Genomic DNA, 21,121 nt, shown 5'->3' with positions numbered 1-21,121 from the left:
AGATTCCAGTAAAGGGTTTGTAATGGACCCCTAGTGCTGTTGACTCATCAGAAATATCATAAAGTAATAAATGTGAATGATAGCGCATTAGTGGGCCCCTAATGTGGTGTAAAAACAGACAGTTATTAATTATAATCATTGTGGAGGTGTGTTCAGCCCTTATCAATAACATACCAAACTACACAGGCTAATGTGAGATTCAGAAATGTTTTCATGTTATAGTAAATGCACGTGTTTGAAACTTGAATGATCCCATGATGTGCAAAAGTTATTCAATTAGCCTATTAACATTATAAAACGTATTAAAACTACATGATGTTCATAAATATCAACATTTATATATAAATATATTTTTAGCAGTTCGACTAACACAACTCATAGTTTAACCTCATTATTTCTGCTATATTGATACTTATTTTTTCAAATGATTTCGTTTTTATGATCAACCCATAGACTGGCTCAACCGTTTCTGGTGTTCATTGTGCTGTCACTACTCACACTGAGTCCAATACATGAACCACTGAGGAGACTGTGAAGTAACATTAAAGCAATCAATCAATCAATCAATCAACTTTATTAATCCCACTAGGGGCAAATAATTTTGTTTGTTGACATAAAAAAAAACATACAAACACACAAATACTCCAAATAAAATGTAGAATAAAATCTATAAATAATGTTGATAAATAAACTTGACTGTGAATTCTGAACCACAAAGAATTAAGTTCCTACAATAGTTGAAATAATCACCAGAATATTGTGACCCAGAGGTGAACTAAACTTGTGTGGACGGGGCTCTGCTAAACACTGCAGTTAATGAGATTAAAAGTGACTTCTTCTGTTTTCCACCACAACAACGGTTGTGTGTCCAATCACAACTCTGAACTCTGCAGTGTCCCACAAGACAGAAAAACCAACAAGGTCACAGCAACTGACTGTCAGATATCAAGTATTTTGGTCAACAGGCTGGCATAAATAATGTCTCTTACTCTTAGAAAGATCACTAAACCTGATTTGGTAACACATAACAATAAGATATTAAACACTGTGTTTCATTATTTGCATCATCAAACATAGCTGCTATCTCAAGAAGAGGTTTTGAGGTGTCTTCAGAGTGAGCAGCCAAATATATTTTCATCCTGTTAAAATGATTATAGCTTATCTGACATCAGCCATGTTGACCACAATTTCACTTTAAAACTCTGTCATTAATGTTTTATATTCATGTTGTAGAGTTGGTCTGAATGTTGGATTAACAGTGAACTCTACTGGCTGACGTCCATGTTCTCTCATTAGTTGAGATCTTTTGCATGAACTGTAATACCATCAATGATATTTTCAATGTTCCTGCTAAAAACAAACACATTCCACTTAAACAGACATTTGTTGGTCTCAGTTTATTTATTTTCACAGCTCAAACCTCCTGAACAAAGTACGATGTGTTGAAATGCTGATCTTAAAATAAAAAGACTGCATAGGAGTTATGAGTGTAGTCCTTCTTTCCTTTGAGTACAACTCAGAACACACTACAAATATACAAAGTCACTTTTGCCTGTTTGTCCCCCTTGTTTGACCGTGCAGATATATTAATTATGACAATTGAACAAAGAAGACGCAGACAGTCTAGCTATATGACAGAAGGAATAAGGCTAACACACTTCATGTGTTTAATTAAATATCTGGCTGTCCATAAGTTGGTCATCCTGTGTTTGAAGGTAGTTCACAGTAGATTCTTGGAGATGTCAGTGAACCATGTGAATCTCTGGGTTTACAAGATGTGTTTAATACAAACTACTCTTGCAAAATGCTATATAAAATTGCTTATGAGGCAGTGTTCACATCTATGAAGGCAGCCTGAAAAGCGGAATTCATGTAACTATCCTCTTCTCAGTGTCATAAAGTTACAATTGATATGTTCTGTAAGGTTATGTAGTCTGGTACAGATTACTAAAATAAAGTTAAACATGCAGGCTAGTTGCTAATAAAATAAACACGAGCTTTAAAAAGGGTAACGTTAGCGGCAAGAGTGATCTAACGTTAACGTATTGGAGACCTTACCATGAGTTAGTTTTTTGTTGACTTAGGTTTATCCATTCAACAACGGAACTTGTGGAGAAAACAGGAAGTCTTCTTCTTCTTCTTCTTCTTCTTCTTCTTCGACGTTTAACGGTAGTTGGCATCCATGTAGTTGCATTACGGTCATCCTCTGGAGTCTGTCAGCTCCTCCAGGGTCCCGACTATTTAACTTTTTCCATCAGTCCTCTCTCCCGCAGGAAGTTTCCCTTGTTACATCCCGAATCTCTGAAATTCCATCGACATTTCCCTCATTTGCGTCTTTTCCTCGCGTCTTAGTCCCTCACACCGTGGATGCATGGAGAGAACAATTCAAATGAAGTGTAATATGTGTGCGCTACGTTTCATTTTTGATATATTTGCCTCCACTGCGTGCTGGAATCCTACAATAATCCCCACACAGTAGAACATTTCTAAATTAGATGATAAACATGTCAACAAAAGCAGTGATCTGTTCTTAGTGGAGTGCTACTGGGACTAAAAATTAAAAAACAAAATAAATATAGCTGGTAGAGTTTCTGAAACAAGTGTTACAGGATTTCATCAATTCCTTCTGTTCACAGGCCCGGTTATCCTTTGAGACTCCCTGAAGGCCAACTTGACCAATTACATGTGTCTGACAGTTGGTATGTCAATAATATTACAGTCAGATCCAGATCAGAGAGAAGCATACCTCAACTATGCCAGGGATTTGCTGAAACCCTTTGTCGACAATGCTGTGCAATTCTACGTGGAGACCTTTCCTGTATATAACATCCACTGTCTGCAGCATTTGAATGAAGATGTTGTAAATTTTGAAGTTGCTACTAATCTCTTTGAACATCCATGCATGTCGTCATATTCACATTAGAGGAGTGATGTCACTGATGTTTAGTTTCCATGTTACTACTCTTTCAAGTAGGCTATCATCTTGATCAAGCACATATTCATATCCTACATTGTTTTTACTAACTTTTCATGATGGGTTAAACAAGATCACAGAATATGTCATGAAATTTCAACATCTGAAGCTGCTTAGATGCCTTTTTATGTTTGTATTTACTGTAAAAGAAAATGTGCTCTGAATAAAAATCATTTCTGAAGCACTTTGACTAATTTGTTAAAAAGTCTTCCTCCACTCAAAAAAAGTTTTTCTTCTTGTTCCTTCAGTTGGATGTTGCTTTCTTCTCTGTACAGAGTTTGTTTTCACATTCATCTGCTGAAGGAGGAAAGTTTCTCTGAACAAGCGTGATGTAGAAACTTGAAGACTCCAGTGCACAAACACTGAGAACAGACTTTTTAAAATTTTATTTTATTTTACAAAAACAAACAAACAACAAAGACCTAAATTATCCTGAGAGTTTTTGAAGAGATTGTGGATAATAGCTGCATATAGCAATGGCTTGTACATATAGCCCCATTTTTTTAAACATCCAATAAATCATTCAGTGATATATATAAAAGTGATTAAATAAAAATAGAGGCAAGCATACAGGTTTATTATCTATACATATATTTTCATTTAGTCATAGCAACTGTTGTCTTGCCTCTACTGAACTGAACGTTGAATTTATAAAAAATGGGAAAAAATTAGAAAAAGAGGTTAACACATTTTTCATAACTTAAAAAAGAAAAGATCAAATTTTCCCACAAATAAACCACTTGGAGACATAAATAACTTGGATGAAAACCAATTACCCTCATTATACAATCTTTGTATCCATGAAGCTCAAACTATGATCAAGCAATGAAAAACATTAAACCTAAAATAATTCACGTGAATTATACAAGTAATTATATACTATACAAATATACAAGTAATTCCAATTAAGACTTTACAATAGTGAGAAATGATTCAGGAGTCAATATAGTGCACTACTTTGTCACTCACATCTTATTTTGACTGTTTACAGAGTTATTATTGGCTGAACCTGAACAGATTCACTGTTCTAACCAGCTAATACACAGTATGTATAGAAGGTGTTTTAACAGTGCAAACAGATACAACAGCTGCAGACGATGACATTTAAGTGAGAAAAAGGCTCTGAAACACAGCCGTGCCGTTATGTGACAGTGTATTGAGTGACGCTGTGACAAAGAACCGTGGAACATCTATACTGTAGGTGTGGTGTCACTTTTGTCATATTGTAAAATCAGACTTTAGGCTATTTGAGCAACAGCTCATCTCAAACCACCGTGTTTATGGACAAAAATATTAATGGAACAAAGTCAAAAATGAACCCCAGGAAATTCTACAAAAATAACTTGAGTTGAAGCAAAAGAAAACACAAAGAAAATGTGCAGCCTCACATCGAGCTGCCACCTAATCTCCCTCTCTTCCTCCCACTACAGACCAGTGACTGGCCTTTTACCTTCTCAGCCTCTCCCAGTGGTGGAAGAAGTATTCAGATCTTTTCATAGAAAAGTTCATAGAAACAATACAAGATCCACAAAGTGTATGGCTGTGTGGGGACCTCTGGTGGGCAGATAAAGAATAGTAAGGCCCATAGAAAGCAAAGACAGACACTTTATAAGGAGAAACAAAACACAAGTGCTGACATCATCAACATCATCAACATCATTATCATCATCATCATCATCGTCAGCAGCAGCAGCATGTTACATCTAAAAACCTGACACATTTTACATCATAGGAATAAAATTGTTCTGTATTTTCGAGTGTATTTCTCTACAATAAAAACTGACATCTTTACAGTGACAAGGCCTGAGTCTTAATATTGTGCCACCAAATGCTCAGTTGGTACTGATATTATATTGATATATAACCATTGCCAACTTAATGAATTGATTTATAGATGCACAACCACAAACCTCCACCTGGCTGCAGGTATTTCACACAGTCCTGCTCACAGCTGTCAGCATTTAAAAGTGCTTGTAATCACATCTGTTGGGAAGGATCAGCCCAAAGCAGTTACAATCAGTGATGAAACCCTGAACTTCTGTCCTGGTTTTCTGGACTTGTTGTTCACCTCTCTGTCAAATGATAAAAGAATTGTCATGACTACAATACACCTGTCACACAGTCACACAAACTCTCGTTCATAACTGTTCATAAATTATTAAAATAGTTCAGGAAAATGTATTTGTTTTACAGTCTAGGAGGTTTTATAACTTCATTTGTCTGTTAGGAAAACATCACATTACTAAATCAAGAATGACTAACAATGTGTCCACTTTTTTCAGTTGATGTGAAAAACTTTTATGCATCCCTTAGTGATCTCCAAAATAGAAAAAACACAAAAAAACACACACATTGGTACATATTACAATAAGAAAATCTAAAAGTTTTACTGCTAACATTTTCCTCTGCTCCACTTGCATCCACCGTCACTTTCCTGCCTCTCGCTCTTTCCCACTCGCTGAGCAAATATACGACGCCTGTCTATCCTATTCCTAAACGGAGTTACACTACCAACAGTTTCCCAGGTAACGACGCAGAGGTTGACTCACGTTTCAGAAAAGTGCTGCACAGAGACTCCCAAACAAATTAATGGATATTTGGCGTTATTTTTGACATTAAAAAAATTTTTTTTGGCCTGGCGGGGGTTCTCGTTGTCATAATTATAGGAGAAACACTGATTCAGTAAACGTTCAGTAAACGTTGAGTGCAGTTAGACCCAGCAGTCTCCATTAGGTTGGGCGAGTTCAAAGTTGTGAAAACAACGGGGGTGTTTTCACAGGTAATTTGTTAGTCTGTTCCTCCCGCCGCAGGAAATAGTGGATTAATCCTGGATTTTTGTTCCTTATTTACAGTTTTCTGTAGGCTACAAAAGCCATAAAAATATGTTAGTTTTTGTTTTGTCGAACACTGTTTTGTACTTTTTTTTGTTTGTAAAATGTATTGAGACACTAAGGCCCTGTTTACACCTGGAGTTCACATGTGTCTCAGATGATCCGATCACAAGTGGACAGCCCTAAGTACAGGTGTGAACGCACCCAGGACGCATTGAGATCCAATCACTCAGACTACATTCAGAGGGTCTGGGCCATGGATGTATAAAGAGAAATGGATACAGGAAGAGCACCAGGCTTTGAAGCCAATTTGACAAAGCGGCCAAACCGTGTAATTACAACGTCACGTGATGCACACTGGCCCAAAAAGACTTTTTCCCACAGACTTACATTGTGAAAGAGACGTCTGTAAATCAGCGAATAAATTTTTTCTCAGCGTCACAACACCCGCGAAATGACTTGTCTCACTATCAGAATTAAATCCGTTCAGTCTGATCACATTTCAAAAGCCTAGAAGAGCCACATGATTGAATTGTTTTATCCCCATTCAAGTCAGCCGGAGGGCTAAACCGGAAGTGGCCGGCTTGGCTGGCGAAAGTCACTAGTGCGCATGCTCTATGGGCCGCACAATGCGGAAGATCCAGGTACTTTCATATTTAGATTTTTTTTGGCTTCATGCGCCACTGAGCAACTTTCATAGGAATGAATGGGCTGAATGCCTCCGACGCTGTATCCAGTTCTCTTTATACATCCATGGCCTGGGCAATTTAGCAGTGTAAACGCTAAGGGGACATGCATTGCTGCCTCCTGGTCCAAAGCTGAGTTCAACTCATTTGATAACAGGATAAATGCATTACTTTGTTTTTCCATTTTTCATGTGAATTAAAAAAACGTAATCCACCTCCCATTTTTTCCTGTTTTCCTCATCAAATCAAAAATTGGAATAGAAATTAAACCAAAACCAGAAACTAACTTGTTTTTCACTTGTCTGTCTGGAAAAATATTTCAGAAGCTAAAAGTTGCTGAATAATTTCTTCTTTCCTGTCAAGTTGATAACTACAGTTTTTAGTTTTACTGCGCTGCTAAACATAATGAGCTCAGGATTTATCAGGAGGACGGCTGCTTTACTCCAAACACTTTCACTGTATTAACCTGGACTGTGTGTGTAACAGCTCACCTTTTGGATGTGTAGAAGAACACAGAACATTAACTAACATTAGATTCTGACCGATCCTGTCAGCGTGTCAGTAATTTAAATAATCAATGAAGTTATGCTGCTGTGCCTCGTGTGTAAATGCACACAGCAACTCTCAATGGGGAGACGCAGCTGTGGGGAGATCCCTGCATAAAACTCTATATTTGTTATATATATGTTCAGATGCAGCACTAGAGCAAATCAATAGGACGGGCATTTGATTTTCGTGAGAGGGCACACATTGCATTGTATATTTGTTTATCCAAACAAGTTGAACACAGCTTTGGCCAGAGGGGACACAGACACTAAGTGATTTTACAGTCAAAGTAAGCTTACTTAATTAGCATATTTGCCTTCAGTAGTGTAGATGGAGACATGAAAGGTAGTGATGTTGCAGTTATTTGTTATGAGCTTTAACCACTAAGACAACAAGTCGACCCTGAAACATCCTTTTATGCAGATTCATGAAACATCTGGAGAGAATCTCTTGGTATTGGTTGTGGTTGTGGATGTTTGCATGAGGATAGAAACTTCCTGTCTCTTAGCATGAAAATACATCATCAGGACTAATATTGTTGGTAGAATCACACTCTTGAAAGAACTTGAATATGTATGATGCACAACTAGATAAACATTATCAGTCACATTTACATAAATATTAATATACCACACCTAAAGAAATATAAAGAATGTAAATTCAAGTCAAAGATTTGATTTATATCAGACCACCAAAATACAGTATATTTAGTGCATCAAATAAAAAAGTATTTTGTGACTTCTTACGTTTTCTCCTTTAGTGTCTGAACTTGGTGATGATGATGATGAACCCAACCAGATAATATACAGCTCCTGTTATGAAGATTATGTATATGCATGTCTTATCACCTACAAAAAAATAAATTAATAAATAATTAAAACAAATGGTTTACAAGGACACTGTATTGTACTCTAATGTGGTTAGCTGATCCAATCTTTGATAATGCACTCTGAGGTGACCCAATACAGAAAAATAATAAACTCAAAGCTCATCATTTAGTCATTTAGTGCTGTTAGAACATGTTTTGTAACTCCTATGAGGACATTGAGTACATTGTCATGTTTAGTAAAAACAGTAAGATGCATTAATACATTAAATGTGTTACAGCAGATATTTGTTGGCTTGATAACTCACTTATAAAGGGGTTGAAGACTTTTTCACTGCTGTTGAAGCTGACTGGGTTTTTCAACGCACAGCTGAACCACAGCTCATTGTCTTCCTAGAAATTAAGAGAAAGACAATATTAGCTGAAAGCTCATAATCCAAACATACAGATCTTTTAAGAGCTCACTTTGTCTTTTTACAGTATGTCCAGATTACCAACAATAATATCAGGGACAACACAGTGATGTTGCTACTTAGTCATCAGCTTTTCACTATATATGCTGTAATCCACTATTTAGCACATCTGCAAGACTGAATTATCCAGTATAAATTATAGTATACTAGTATGATTTGGTAGAATACTAAAACCTTGTTTGGGCAATCTCTCACATCTTTTTGATTTTTTCTCTGTATCACAAATAGATATAAAGTAATTAACAGAGAAACCTGTCAAGTTTTCTAATATCACATTTTTATCACATGCAAGACTGTATGGGAAACAAAAAGGTACAAAAACACTGTAATAGTCACACATGGTGTATAGAGGACCAAAAGTGTCACAAAAATAGTAATAAATCATTTAATTTATTAATATCTAATTGTACAATAAATACAGGAATTAATAAATAAATTTACAAATTAATTAATGTGATGCTTTATTACTATTTGCCATGACACATGTGGAGATATTCAGAGTTTTAGAAATGTCTGAACACTGAAGGTTTAAACTTGTGATGAAATGTTTTTGAATGTTTTGTGAAACTGTGAGGTTCATATAAAATATCAGATTATCTCAACAGTTGTCTGTTAATTGGATAAAAATCAAAATGTTCAACCTTGTATCCAAATGCAGCTCTTGTTGTCACTTTTTATGACTTTACAGAGACAAGTCTGGCCCTTTCCATGATCTGAAATCTTTATTTTCTGCAGGTTTGTTCATGTTGCTGTTCAGTTTATTTAATTATATATTGTTTATTTACCAGAGACAATGCAAAACACATTTAATATACCAGATATAGTTAAAGCTAATTTCAGAAATATTCTAAACTGTCTAAATATCCTAAACTGCACAACCTGGATTCTGCCTCAGCTGGTCACCAACTGATGCCTGAATATGTGAATCAATTTAAAAACTAGATTCTGGTTTATTCTTTCAACATGATTTATCTGTTACTGATCAGACACACAAACATCATTATCCTGTGTTTACCTTTGTTATTTTGTGCTCCTTGGTTGCAGACCACGTCGTGTCACCTGATGTCCACCAGTAGGTGACTGGTTCAGCGTCTGTGGTGTCACCATTACAGGTGAGGACACAGTAGGTCATCTCAGGCTCACACCATAAGGAGACGGTGGGTTTAGAGACAGGAGCTGATAGAAAACAAAACAAAAAGACATTTCCTTTGAATTTAGGGCCGTTTTTTATAAACTAAGACAAACTTCATACACAATTCCTCCACTTACAGATAACCAGGAGTTGAGTCTTGCTGGTGACTTTGTTGTTGATCTCTACTGTGTAGCTGCCGCTGTCGTCTGGAGTCAGTCCTGTGATTGTCAGCGCTCCATTTGAAGTGTCCAGCCTTCCACGATCTGCAAAAATGCACAGGTTTATCTTCTAAACAGGGACTTTTAGTCGTCTTACAGTATGTTGTCAGCTGGAGCCACTTATTTCCAGTCTTGGTCATTTAAGAGAGGGCAGCTGGAGAAATATGCACTTTAAAACACTAAAAATGTTTGTAGAACAGCTGATTTTCATACAAAAAAATCTCTAGTTTTGATTTCCCAAAGAAAAAGCAAGTGAATCCCTTTTTTGTAACCCTAATTCCATTCATTTACCCATTGATAATTATGTAATTAAGGTGTTTAATTGGGTTTTACAGGGATAATGAATTAATGAATCTTTTGATTGTAACATATTCAGATATTTGAGGATTATCTGCACAATTTAAGGACTTTTTTGATCAAAACACATTAAAAGATACCTTATTTACCAGTATAACTTAAAAGGGCCTTAATATTTTTATAAAGGTGAAAATTCAGGGTCAGTATTAATTGTATTTGTCAAATTTATTGGGTTATACTCCTTAAAAAAACTCAATTCATGCAAAAAACACATTTAAAGCCCCTCTATTATAATACAATCTATTAATTTAACCAAAATCTGGGATAAACCTATTAAATCCTGTAAAGAATTGAGATAACTTAAAAAAAAAGATACAACTTTTCCCACAAATGAACCACTTGGAGACATAAAACCAATTAGCGTTATTATACAATCTTTGTATCACTGACGCTTTCAAACTATGATCAAGCAATGAAAGACATTCAACCTAAACCACCGTTTTCATGTGTATAATATAAGTAATTATATATTATACAAATATACAAATAATTCCAAGACTACAATAGTGAGAAATGATTCAGGAGTCAATATAGTGCACCACTGTCAATCTATGTAACCTTGCTGTCGAGACTTTATACACATTTATACATTACATATACTATATGTGAGTGAATAGTTGGTAAAAGGTTTTGCTTTCTTATAAATCAAACATTTGTAGTGTATCATGATTTATTTACTCATACAGAATGTGTGGAGTTGCTGTTATGTGAAACCACATAGAGAGATATTTCCTAATCCAGTTTATTCTGACAAGCAACTCAAAATCTAAAGCTTTTAAACCACCTTTTAACTAGCTGGGATTTAAAATATAGTAGGTTTTATTTCTCCACATGAAATTAAAATATATAGAACATTTTACTGTCTTTGGAGTCATAATAATAAAGATGTTATAATAGAATATTTCAACTTTCTCCCCTTATTCTTACAGTATACATGGAGTGAGTAGTGATGTAATATAAAATGATTCTGTAGTGGGAGCATTATTTGATAGAGGATGTTGGTCTATTAAAATACGCTGCCCCTGAAATCTTAAATAAAGATGTTTAGTTATAATAGAATATCAAAATATGATCCCCATATTCTTAAAGTACACTTACCTCTGTTTGTAACCAAAAAACATAAATAAAGATGTCATACTGTGAGAACAAGGCAAGTTTATTTGTACAGCACATTTTAAAAAGACAATTCAAAGTGCTTCACATAGAACATAAAAAGCATCAAGAAAAGAAACAAAACACAAGTGCTGACATCATCATCATCATCATCATCATCATCAGCAGCAGCAGCAGCAGCAGCAGCAGCTTGTAACAACATTTAAAAACCTGAGACATTTTACATTATAAGAATAAAATTGTTCTCTTCCAGAGACTCAACACATCCTGTTTTTTTTTTTTACAATTTACAATTTCATTTAGCAGACGCTTTTATCCAAAGCGACGTACATCTGAGAGCTGATACAACACAAACAAGGATCTAGTCAGGAGAGAACAACACCAGTTAAGTACCATGAAACTAAGTTTGAGTCCAATAGGATGTAGATGCCAACAGACAGTGCACAGAGGCAATACATAGAGTGCATAGAAGCAGATTTGTTTTGTTTTTGTTTAATTGTTTTGTTTTTTCTCTTCCTTCAGTCCATCAAGTGCAGAGGTGTTTGTGAAAGAGCTGGGTCTTCAGTCTTTTCTTAAAGATTGAGAGGGACTCTGCAGATTGAACAGAGTTTGGTATCTCGTTCCACCACCGAGGAACTACAGAAGAGAAGAGTCTAGTAGCGACTTAGAGCCCTGTTGTGGTACCAGGCGCCTTTCATTGGCAGAGCGTAGTGAGCAGGAGGGAGTGTAGACCTGAATGAGAGAGTTCAGGTAGGTGGGAACCGTTTAAGTTGCTGTTTTATAAGCGAGTGTCAGGGTTTTGAATTTGATGTGAGCAGCAACTGGGAGCCAGTGGAGGGACATGAACAGCGGGGTGACGTGTGCTGTTTTGGGCTGGTTGAAGACCAGACGTGCCGCCACGTTCTGGATCATCTGCAGAAGTTTTTACCTCCACTATCAATAACTTGTTTCTTCTCTTTGGCATGTTAGCAGTTTAAAATGTTCCTCAGACCTTAGAACTTCCTGTAGAAGCCAGTAATCATCTGACCCTCATAAGCTGGATATGTACTGTATTTAATTTGACTCTGGTGAAGGTTAGAGGATTCTTGTTACTCTAAGCTTTCTTAAGAAGTTCACTTGGAAGTATGAAAAATACATTAAGTATAAAAAAATCAGCCTTTTCAAGTAAGGATTGATCAAAGAATAAATTATATCTGATAAAATGTTTAGGCTGCAACACACAACAACATGAGTTTCCATTTGTAAACTATTTTGCTGCTTTAACACATCCTGCATAGTCGAGTGTATTTCTCTACAATAAAAAAATTAAAACTTTACAGTGACACTGAGTCTTAATATTGTGCCACCAAATGCTCATGTTGGTATTGATATTATGAGTTCAAAGGCATCACAAAATAACTAAAGTTTCCTCTTTTCTTTTTTTAGACTTAAATCTAACTTAAAGACACTCAAAATCTAAATTACAGCTCATGAAAGAAACAACGAAACAGAGCAAAATGCAAAATAAAGAGATTTGGATGCAAAAAAAAAATATATAACTCAAATACAGTCACCGCTGCCAACTTAATAAATTAATTTAGAGATGCACAACCACAAACCTCCACCTGGCTGCAGGTATTTCACACAGTCCTGCTCACAGCTGTCAGCATTTAAAAGTGCTTGTAATCACATCTGTTGGGAAGGATCAGCCCAAAGCAGTTACATTCAGTGATGAAACCCTGAACTTCTGTCCTGACAGACAACAAATCTGTTGTTTGGTATAATCCTGCAGGTTTTTTTTAGTAAAAACAAACCCAAAGTACTTCAGCTTTGGGCCTCATCTTCTGGATCTGCTGTCTGTTCATCCATCAGCAGCGTGTATCCAGGTCATCAGTAATCATTGGTGACTTCTCTGTAAAATGATAAAAGAATTATCAGAATTACAATGCAGCTAATACATGCAGGTCACACAGAGTTTTAGTTTACTGCTGTTGCTGCTGTAACTTTTGGCATCATTCTGACTGGTTACAATAATATTTCTCTCACCAGTTTCATTGCTGGGATCTGGTGACTCAGCAGTTTCCTGGTCCTGGGTGGATGTTTCAGGGACATCTGGACTTGTTGTTGACCTCTCTGTCAAATGATAAAACAATTGTCATGACTACAATACACCTGTCACAAAGTGCAATCTCTCATTCATAAGTTATTAAAATAGTCCAAGATAAATGTGTTTGTTTTACAGTCTAGGAAGATTTATAGTCGAGTCAAGTGAATACATCATGAAGCAAGTTGAAGAAAGTCTCAGTTATCTTCTGTTTTAGTAGTCATACTAATATCACACTTTAAAAGTGCTCCATTAGTCCAGTAAATAATAGTCTGTAGTCAAAAGTTAACTTAAATAAAAGTAAAAACGTGTTAGCAGAAAAATATACTTAAATTATCAAAAATAAAAGTACTTGTTATGTAGAAAAACGGCTGTATGTGAGCCAGAGTATTCAGGTGTAATTAAAATTTTACTGCTCTGGTTGAAAGTGCTGCTAATTTCAACTACTTATAACAAATATCTATGTGATGATCACATGTTTTACATGTAAAATTGAAATCTACACCCAGATAGCATACAGAAGTGGGCCATCTCAGGCAATGATGCTGCACTGCTGGCCTTCTTCTGGCCTGGACAAAATGGATGTGAGCCTGAAATGGCCCACATGTAACATAGCAAATATGGCCCAAATATCCCAAATGATGATGATGATTTGGTAAAGATGCGGTGCTCTCAGTTATGTGTATTCTGGTTCTGGTTTATCTGGTTTGTTCTTGGTTGACATTTGGCTTGCTTGTGGCCCAGAGCTGGGAAACAGGAGCGGACCATCCAAATGCCATCATTCCATGTGGTATGTGGGCCGGATGAAAGTGCCGAAAGTGTCGGGTGTTGGCCGGATCTGGGCCACAACAATTTTGCTATCTGGGCAAGGTACCCAGTAACTGTAGCTGTCAGATAAATGTAGTGGAGTAAAAAGTATAATACTTCCCTCTGAAATGGAGATGAAATATAAAGTAGCATAAAATGGAAACACTCGAGTGAAGTTAAAGTACCTCAAAATGGTGCTTAAGTACAGACAGAATGTAAATGCAGTTACTGTGGGGAATATAATTGGTGCTTTCAACGGGTGAAATCCGACTGTCATGGCTTTGGCCATCAAACCTGTTGGATATTAAAACATTTCACTTACCAGTTACATGACTGGTTATTGGAGGCCCAGTAGATGTTGTGTCCTGGGGGGATGTTTCTTGCACAACTACAAGACTTGCTGGCCTCTCTGTTAAAATGTTAAGAAGTTAAAAGAACTGTCACAGTCACAATGCATCTGTCACACACTGCTGATAAAACGCAACACAAAACGATTCAAGAAAAGTTCCAGTTGTTTCATAATCTGGGTCTTACTGGGTCAGTATGATCATGTTTCACTCACCAGTTTCATTGTTGGTATCTGGGGACACAGCAGTTTCCAGGTCCTGGGTGGATGTTTTATTGATCTCAGAAATTTTTGAGTTCACTATTGAATGATAAAAGAATCGTCACAACCACAATACATCTGTCAGACAGTGAAACTTCTAGTTTACTGCAGTTATAATGGTACAAGACAAAAAATAAAGATGTTCTTACCCTTATCCCACCTTTGGAGGAACTCTGTGAAATAAATAAAGAATTGTCACAACCATGATGCATCTATCACACAGTGAATCCATATTAGAAGTTTTTTAACTGCTGCTATTCAAACAAATGTTGGTCAGATATGTCTTTGTCAGTATTTAGTTGATAATAAATCTATTTGTCAGAATACATGTTTTAATTTTATCTGTTAAAACTAACAGCAGTATGATTGATGACTGTAAAACTTCATTTATTTGCTAAGAAAACATCACATTACTAAATCAACAACAACTAACAATGTGTCCCATTGTAGACTTTTTTATTTCATTGATTTTTAAAATTTAGAAATTTTGAAAAAAGTACATTGAATGCATTTGAAACACTGGTTTTTGCTTGTAAAAGATTAGATTTTAATTAATTTTAAGTGCTGGATGCATGAAAACAGAACATTATTTAAAATATTGTCATGTTAAATACTCTAAAATTATTAAAGACAAATAGGTGACCAATGTGAAAATGTTCTATCTTACCTTGCCTTGCCCTTTCAGCTTCTCCTGTATTGAAGATGAATAAGTGTGTGTTAACTCACTGGAATTCTTCATTAATCATGTTTTGTTTCATAATTAGTTTATTTTATAAGTTACATTTTCTTTTGTGAATGTCAAATTTGTGCAACATGGGTATTAATAATACATTTATAACATCCATAACTGCTCTTTTATCTGGTGGACCTCGCACTCTGGCCAGTCGGGATCAGATCATTTTGCCTTTTAAAAATGAGGGATATTCCTTACAAGTGTGGTGCGCTTTTATTTTGAAAGTTTGATTGACAGGATGATAATTTTCTACAGGGTGAGACATGTCTGTCTTGTAGACTTCCTGTTGGATTTAGGTCAGGGGTGTCCGCGTATGATTTGTAGATCTTGATGAGATGAATAATTGAGTTTTGGTTCAATCTCTCTATGATATTCCTACGGGCCGTGGCGGCCATATTCGTTACATAGGTGGCGCTCTTGACCACATTTTGGCACTTTGGGAGTTAATTGTTACATCTTATCAAATTTTTTCACCAGACCTGATGTGCGTGCCAAATTTGGTGAGTTTGACATCCCTGACCTAAATCCAACAGGAAGTGCGCAATAAGCCCATCAAAATACGACGAATGTAAACCAATGGGGAGGCAATCTCTGGGCATGGACTTTGTGCCAAACTGAGGCGTCTGACGTCTAAACTATAAGTCTGACCACTTTCAAACCTGTATCAATGGATTCGCGACGAAATTTCCTACAAAAAAAATATGACTTTCAATGTAAGATTTAGCCAGAGTCATGGGATTTATGAGGATATTTTACAAGAAAAGTACTCTAAAATCCTCCTCTCCAACTGAGACGGAGAGAGAGAGAATAGGGGGGGGGGGGCGAAAGGCCTATATACATACAGTACATTATATACAAACGTTGTATAAAGTTTAGGATTATTATCATTTATTTTACAATAATTGTAGGTCTTATATGTAGAATTCAGTAGTGGGGATGACCTATGAGGGGAGGGGAAGAAATGGAGTGAGGGTGACAGTTTAGTAATAAAGTGCTGTATAAAAATGAAATCAAAACTAAAATGTGTAGCTCTGTACTGCAGTTTTTCCTTTATTAGGGCCTGAGCTCTTAGCGGTTCGCTCACACTCTCCATTCAAATATATGAGTATTTTTCTGTGTCCAGCTGCAGTTACTTATTGTCTCTACACACCTGACAGTACACATGTCAATCAAACGTTCACCAGGTCATGTGGGTCAAAAGTCTTTACTTTTCAAAAAACAAACTTGATGAAAATTAGGAAATTAATTTATTTTACACACAAACTCATCAAGAGTTTTCAATTTACTAATTGATATTCAAGTGAATGGGCCAAAAACCTGCATAATTTTGATGACACAGGTGTGAGCAAGACAGACATGTCTCACCCTGCAGAAAATTCTCATCCTCACACCGTTGAGATTTGATGTTTCGCCATGGCAGAGGAAGTTGCTTTAACTTTATTGTAAATGCTCTAGTCTGCACAAAACTTTACATATTTGATAAGAATCTGGCCTGAACACGTCTACATGAAAGTGATCATGTGACATGATCAGTGATGTAAACTGGCTGAAAAGCGCCCCCTACGAAATTTCAGCGAAGCAGCCCCAGCAGCAGGCAAAATAGTGGACAAAGGAAGTGATGTTTATCTCCTTCTTGCACTGTCTGAAGACATCTACATGCCCATGACAGAGGCCTTTTGACTGCACCTCAGCCTGACGTGTGCGGAGGCGCGAGGGCCCGTTCAACACTGCTTGCAGCTTTAATTACAGATGTTGAAGGTGGCCTTTACAAACACAGGTTCTACTATTAACAAATATAACAATATTAATAATATTAACAGAGTGGACAATATGTGTAGAGTCATGAGAGATGGGTTTTCCTAATACTCTGAAAATGTTCTCAGAGGTGAGGAAGAATCAGCCAAAAAAATAAACTAATTATTGTCATATTTCCATTAAATAGATTGAGAGTTTCCAGGTCCTGGGTGGATGTTTTATGGACCTCAGAAATTGTTGAGATCAGTATTAAATGATAAAAGAATTGTCACAACCACAATACATCTATCAGACAGTCAAACTTCTAGTTTACTGCAGTTATAACGGTTCAAGAAAAAAAAAAGTTACTTACCCTCTCTCTCCTCTTCTAGATACTCTGTGAAATAAATAAAGAATTGTCACAACCATGATGCATCTATCACACAGTGAATCCATATTAGAAGTTTTTTTAACTGCTGCTATTCAAACAAATGTTGGTCAGATATGTCTTTGTCAGTATTTAGTTGCAAATAAATCTATTTGTCAGAATACATGTTTTAATTGTATCTGTTAAAACTAACAGCAGTATGATTGATGACTGTAAAACTTCATTTGTCTGTTAGGAAAACATCACATTACTAAATCAACAACAAATAACAATGTGTCCAATTTAAGACTTTTTCATTTAATTGATTTTTAAAATTCAGCAGTTAAAAAAGAAAGTACATTGAATGCAAATACTCTAAAATTATTAAAGACAAATAGGTGACCAATGTGAAAATGTTCTATCTTACCTTGCACCGCCCTTTCATAAGCTTCTCCTGTATGGAAGATGAATAAGTGTGTGTTAACTCACTGGAATTCTTCATTAATCATGTTTTGTTTTATAATTTCTGTTTATTTGTCAGTAAACAGACTGTGTGTTACTCAACAATGAACATCATGAGCTCAAACACACCATGTTGTGAATATTTGTTCTGAATCAGGATGATGTCGTTTACAGTTTCAACACAGAAGCAGGTTAACACCCACCATCAAAAGCTGACAGCAAATTCTGCTGGTTCGTATCTTTCACTCACCAGTTTCATTGTTGGTATCTGTGGACTCAGCAGTTTCCAGGTCCTGGGTGGATGTTTTATTGATCTCAGAAATTTTTGAGTTCACTACTAAATGATAAAAGAATTGTCACAACCACAATACATCTGTCAGACAGTGAAACTTCTAGTTTACTGCAGTTATAACGGTTCAAGAAAAAAAAGTTGTTCTTACCCTCATCCAACATTTCTAGATGCTCTGTGAAATAAATAAAGAATTGTCACAACCATGATGCATCTATCACACAGTGAATCCATATTAGAAGTTTTTTAACTGCTGCTATTCAAACAAATGTTGGTCAGATATGTCTTTGTCAGTATTTAGGTGCAAATAAATCTATTTGTCAGAATACATGTTTTAATTTTATCTGTTAAAACTAACAGCAGTATGATTGATGACTGTAAAACTTCATTTGTCTGTTAGGAAAACATCACATTACTAAATCAACAACAACTAACAATGTGTCCAATTTGAGACTTTTTTTTCAATTAATGTGGAAAACTTGTATGCATCCCTTAGTGATCTCCAATAGAAAAAGCACAATAAACACATGTATGTGCACTACAAGAAAATCTAAAAGTTTTAATCCAGTTTTTTGTTGTTGTTTTGTTGTTTGTCCCTCTTCTCTTGTCCTGTATCATGTGTCTTCATGTTAATCACTCATTTTGCACTATCATTTTTTAAAAAAAAAACACAAAAAACGGCTACTTTTCTGGAATTTTTTTAAAATGTTTTGTCAAATTTTATTTATTCATTGGTATTATTAGTTACATGATCTATCTTGTTATATTATTCCTGATTTATAATTTGACTGTGGAACTGCTATGTATGTATAAAAATGTGTCTGTCATTCCCCTGCTCTGCTTTATAAATAGGACACATGTATGTAACAGACTGTTGGTTTAAGATGTTTAGAAAGCAGCTCTACGGACAGACGTCTCCAAAGTTACGTTAATAACGTTCACTTTAAATGAAGTAGTTCATATAATTTGCTTAAACTGAAGATTAATCTCCAACGTGATCTGAGTGTAGTTGTTACATCTCCACATCTCTACAATTAACCTGCTATGTAAAGAGTTATATAACTGTTAAAACTGATTGAACTGATGACCAGTTAAAAAATCTTTAAAGCTAAAAATGAGAAAATTCAGCAATTTATTTAAAAAAGTACATTGAATACATTTGAAACACTGGTTTTTGTTTGTAAAAGTTTAGATATTAATTACTTTTAAGTGCTGGATGCATGAAAACAGAACATTATTTAAAATATTGTCATGTTAAATACTCTAAAATTATTAAAGACAAATAGATGACCAATGTGAAAATGTTCTATCTTACCTTCCTCTTCCCAGGAATCATCGTCTCCTGTATTGAAGATGAATAAGTGTGTGTTAACTCACTGGAATTCTTCATTAATCATGTTTTGTTTCATAATCAGGTTTTAGAAGTTAAATTTTCTTTTGTGAATGTCAAACTTGTGCAACATGGGTATTAATAATACATTTGTAACATTCATAACTGCTCTTTTATCTGGTGGTTTTGTTTAGTTGAGAAAGTTGTAGAGATTAAATACCTGAATTAATTACAGATGTTGAAGGTGGCCTTTACAAACACAGCTTCTCATTAACAAATAGAACAATATTAATAGTATTAACAGACTGGACAATATGTGTAGAAACATGAGAGATGGGTTTTCCTAATACTCTGACAATGTTCTCAGAGGTGAGGAAGAACCAGCCAAAGAAAATGTAATGAGTCATACGTTTTAGTTTAGTGACAACACACAGTCTCTGCAGTACAGCTGAAGACTCGCCTGGTCTTGACCTTTTAAATATCGAACCTTCAAGACTTTTTTATGGCTTCAAAGACTTCAGACATACAGATACAGAAAGGCAGACTGTCTCTGGTGCCTTTCAGTGTGTTTATCAATGAACCTCTACTTTACATTTTCAGCTCTGATTAGGAAGTTGTCTTCTGATGTTGCCACTGAGCAGAAGAGATAAAGAAGTCCTGTAATTTCATTTACATTTAGAGAGAGATGGAGAACAACAATCAATAAAGGTCCCTAATCAAACATGAATCAGGGACGTTGTGGTTCATGGTCGACGCTTCACCTCTTAAATCCAATTGTTGCCACTCCTATAACTGAATAGTATCATGTATGTTTAATATAATGTATGTTGTTATGATTTTCTCTTTCTGTAATTGTCGTCTTTCTTTTTTTATGATTTGACACTAAAAATAAACTAATTATTGTCATATTTCCATTAAATAGATTGAGAGTTTCCAGGTCCTGGGTGGATGTTTTATGGACCTCAGAAATTGTTGAGATCAGTATTAAATGATAAAAGAATTGTCACAACCACAATACATCTATCAGACAGTCAAACTTCTAGTTTACTGCAGTTATAATGGTTCAAGAAAAAAGAAATTAGTTGTTCTTACCCTTTTTCTTCCATTCTAGATACTCTGTGAAATAAATAAAGAATTGTCACAACCATGATGCATCTATCACACAGTGAATCCATATTAGAAGTTTTTTAACTGCTGTTATTCAAACAAATGTTGGTCAGATATGTCTTTGTCAGTATTTAGTTGCAAATAAATCTATTTGTCAGAATACATGTTTTAATTTTATCTGTTAAAACTAACAGCAGTATGATTGATGACTGTAAAACTTCATTTGTCTGTTAGGAAAACATCACATTACTAAATCAACAACAACTAACAATGTGTTCAATTTGAGACTTTTTTATTTAATTGATTTTTAAAATTCAGCAGTTAAAAAAGAAAGTACATTGAATGCATTTGAAACACTACTTTTTGTAAAAGTTTAGATATTAATTAATTTTAAGTGCTGAATGCATGAAAACAGAACATTATTTAAAATATTGTCATGTTAAATA

The 21,121-nt window shown here is 35.3% G+C and overlaps 1 protein-coding gene across 1 annotated transcript in view; it reads right to left on the bottom strand.

Moving 5' to 3' along the window:
• The window catches only part of LOC137177249 (uncharacterized), a 185,633-nt gene that overhangs the window by 54,582 nt on the left and 109,930 nt on the right, over positions 1 to 21,121 (bottom strand). Inside the window, exons 8-9 of the mRNA XM_067583427.1 lie at positions 18,200 to 18,283; positions 14,369 to 14,455 (exon numbers count right to left, since the gene is read on the bottom strand). Coding sequence (XP_067439528.1) covers positions 14,369 to 14,455; positions 18,200 to 18,283 — 171 coding nt within the window. The remainder of the gene's footprint in view (positions 1 to 14,368; positions 14,456 to 18,199; positions 18,284 to 21,121) is intronic.

This window comes from Thunnus thynnus, chromosome 24, assembly GCF_963924715.1.
Source record: "Thunnus thynnus chromosome 24, fThuThy2.1, whole genome shotgun sequence".
Lineage (NCBI taxonomy): Eukaryota > Metazoa > Chordata > Actinopteri > Scombriformes > Scombridae > Thunnus > Thunnus thynnus.
Note: the sequence above shows the minus strand (reverse complement) of the source record. Positions and strands in the feature narration are given on the sequence as shown.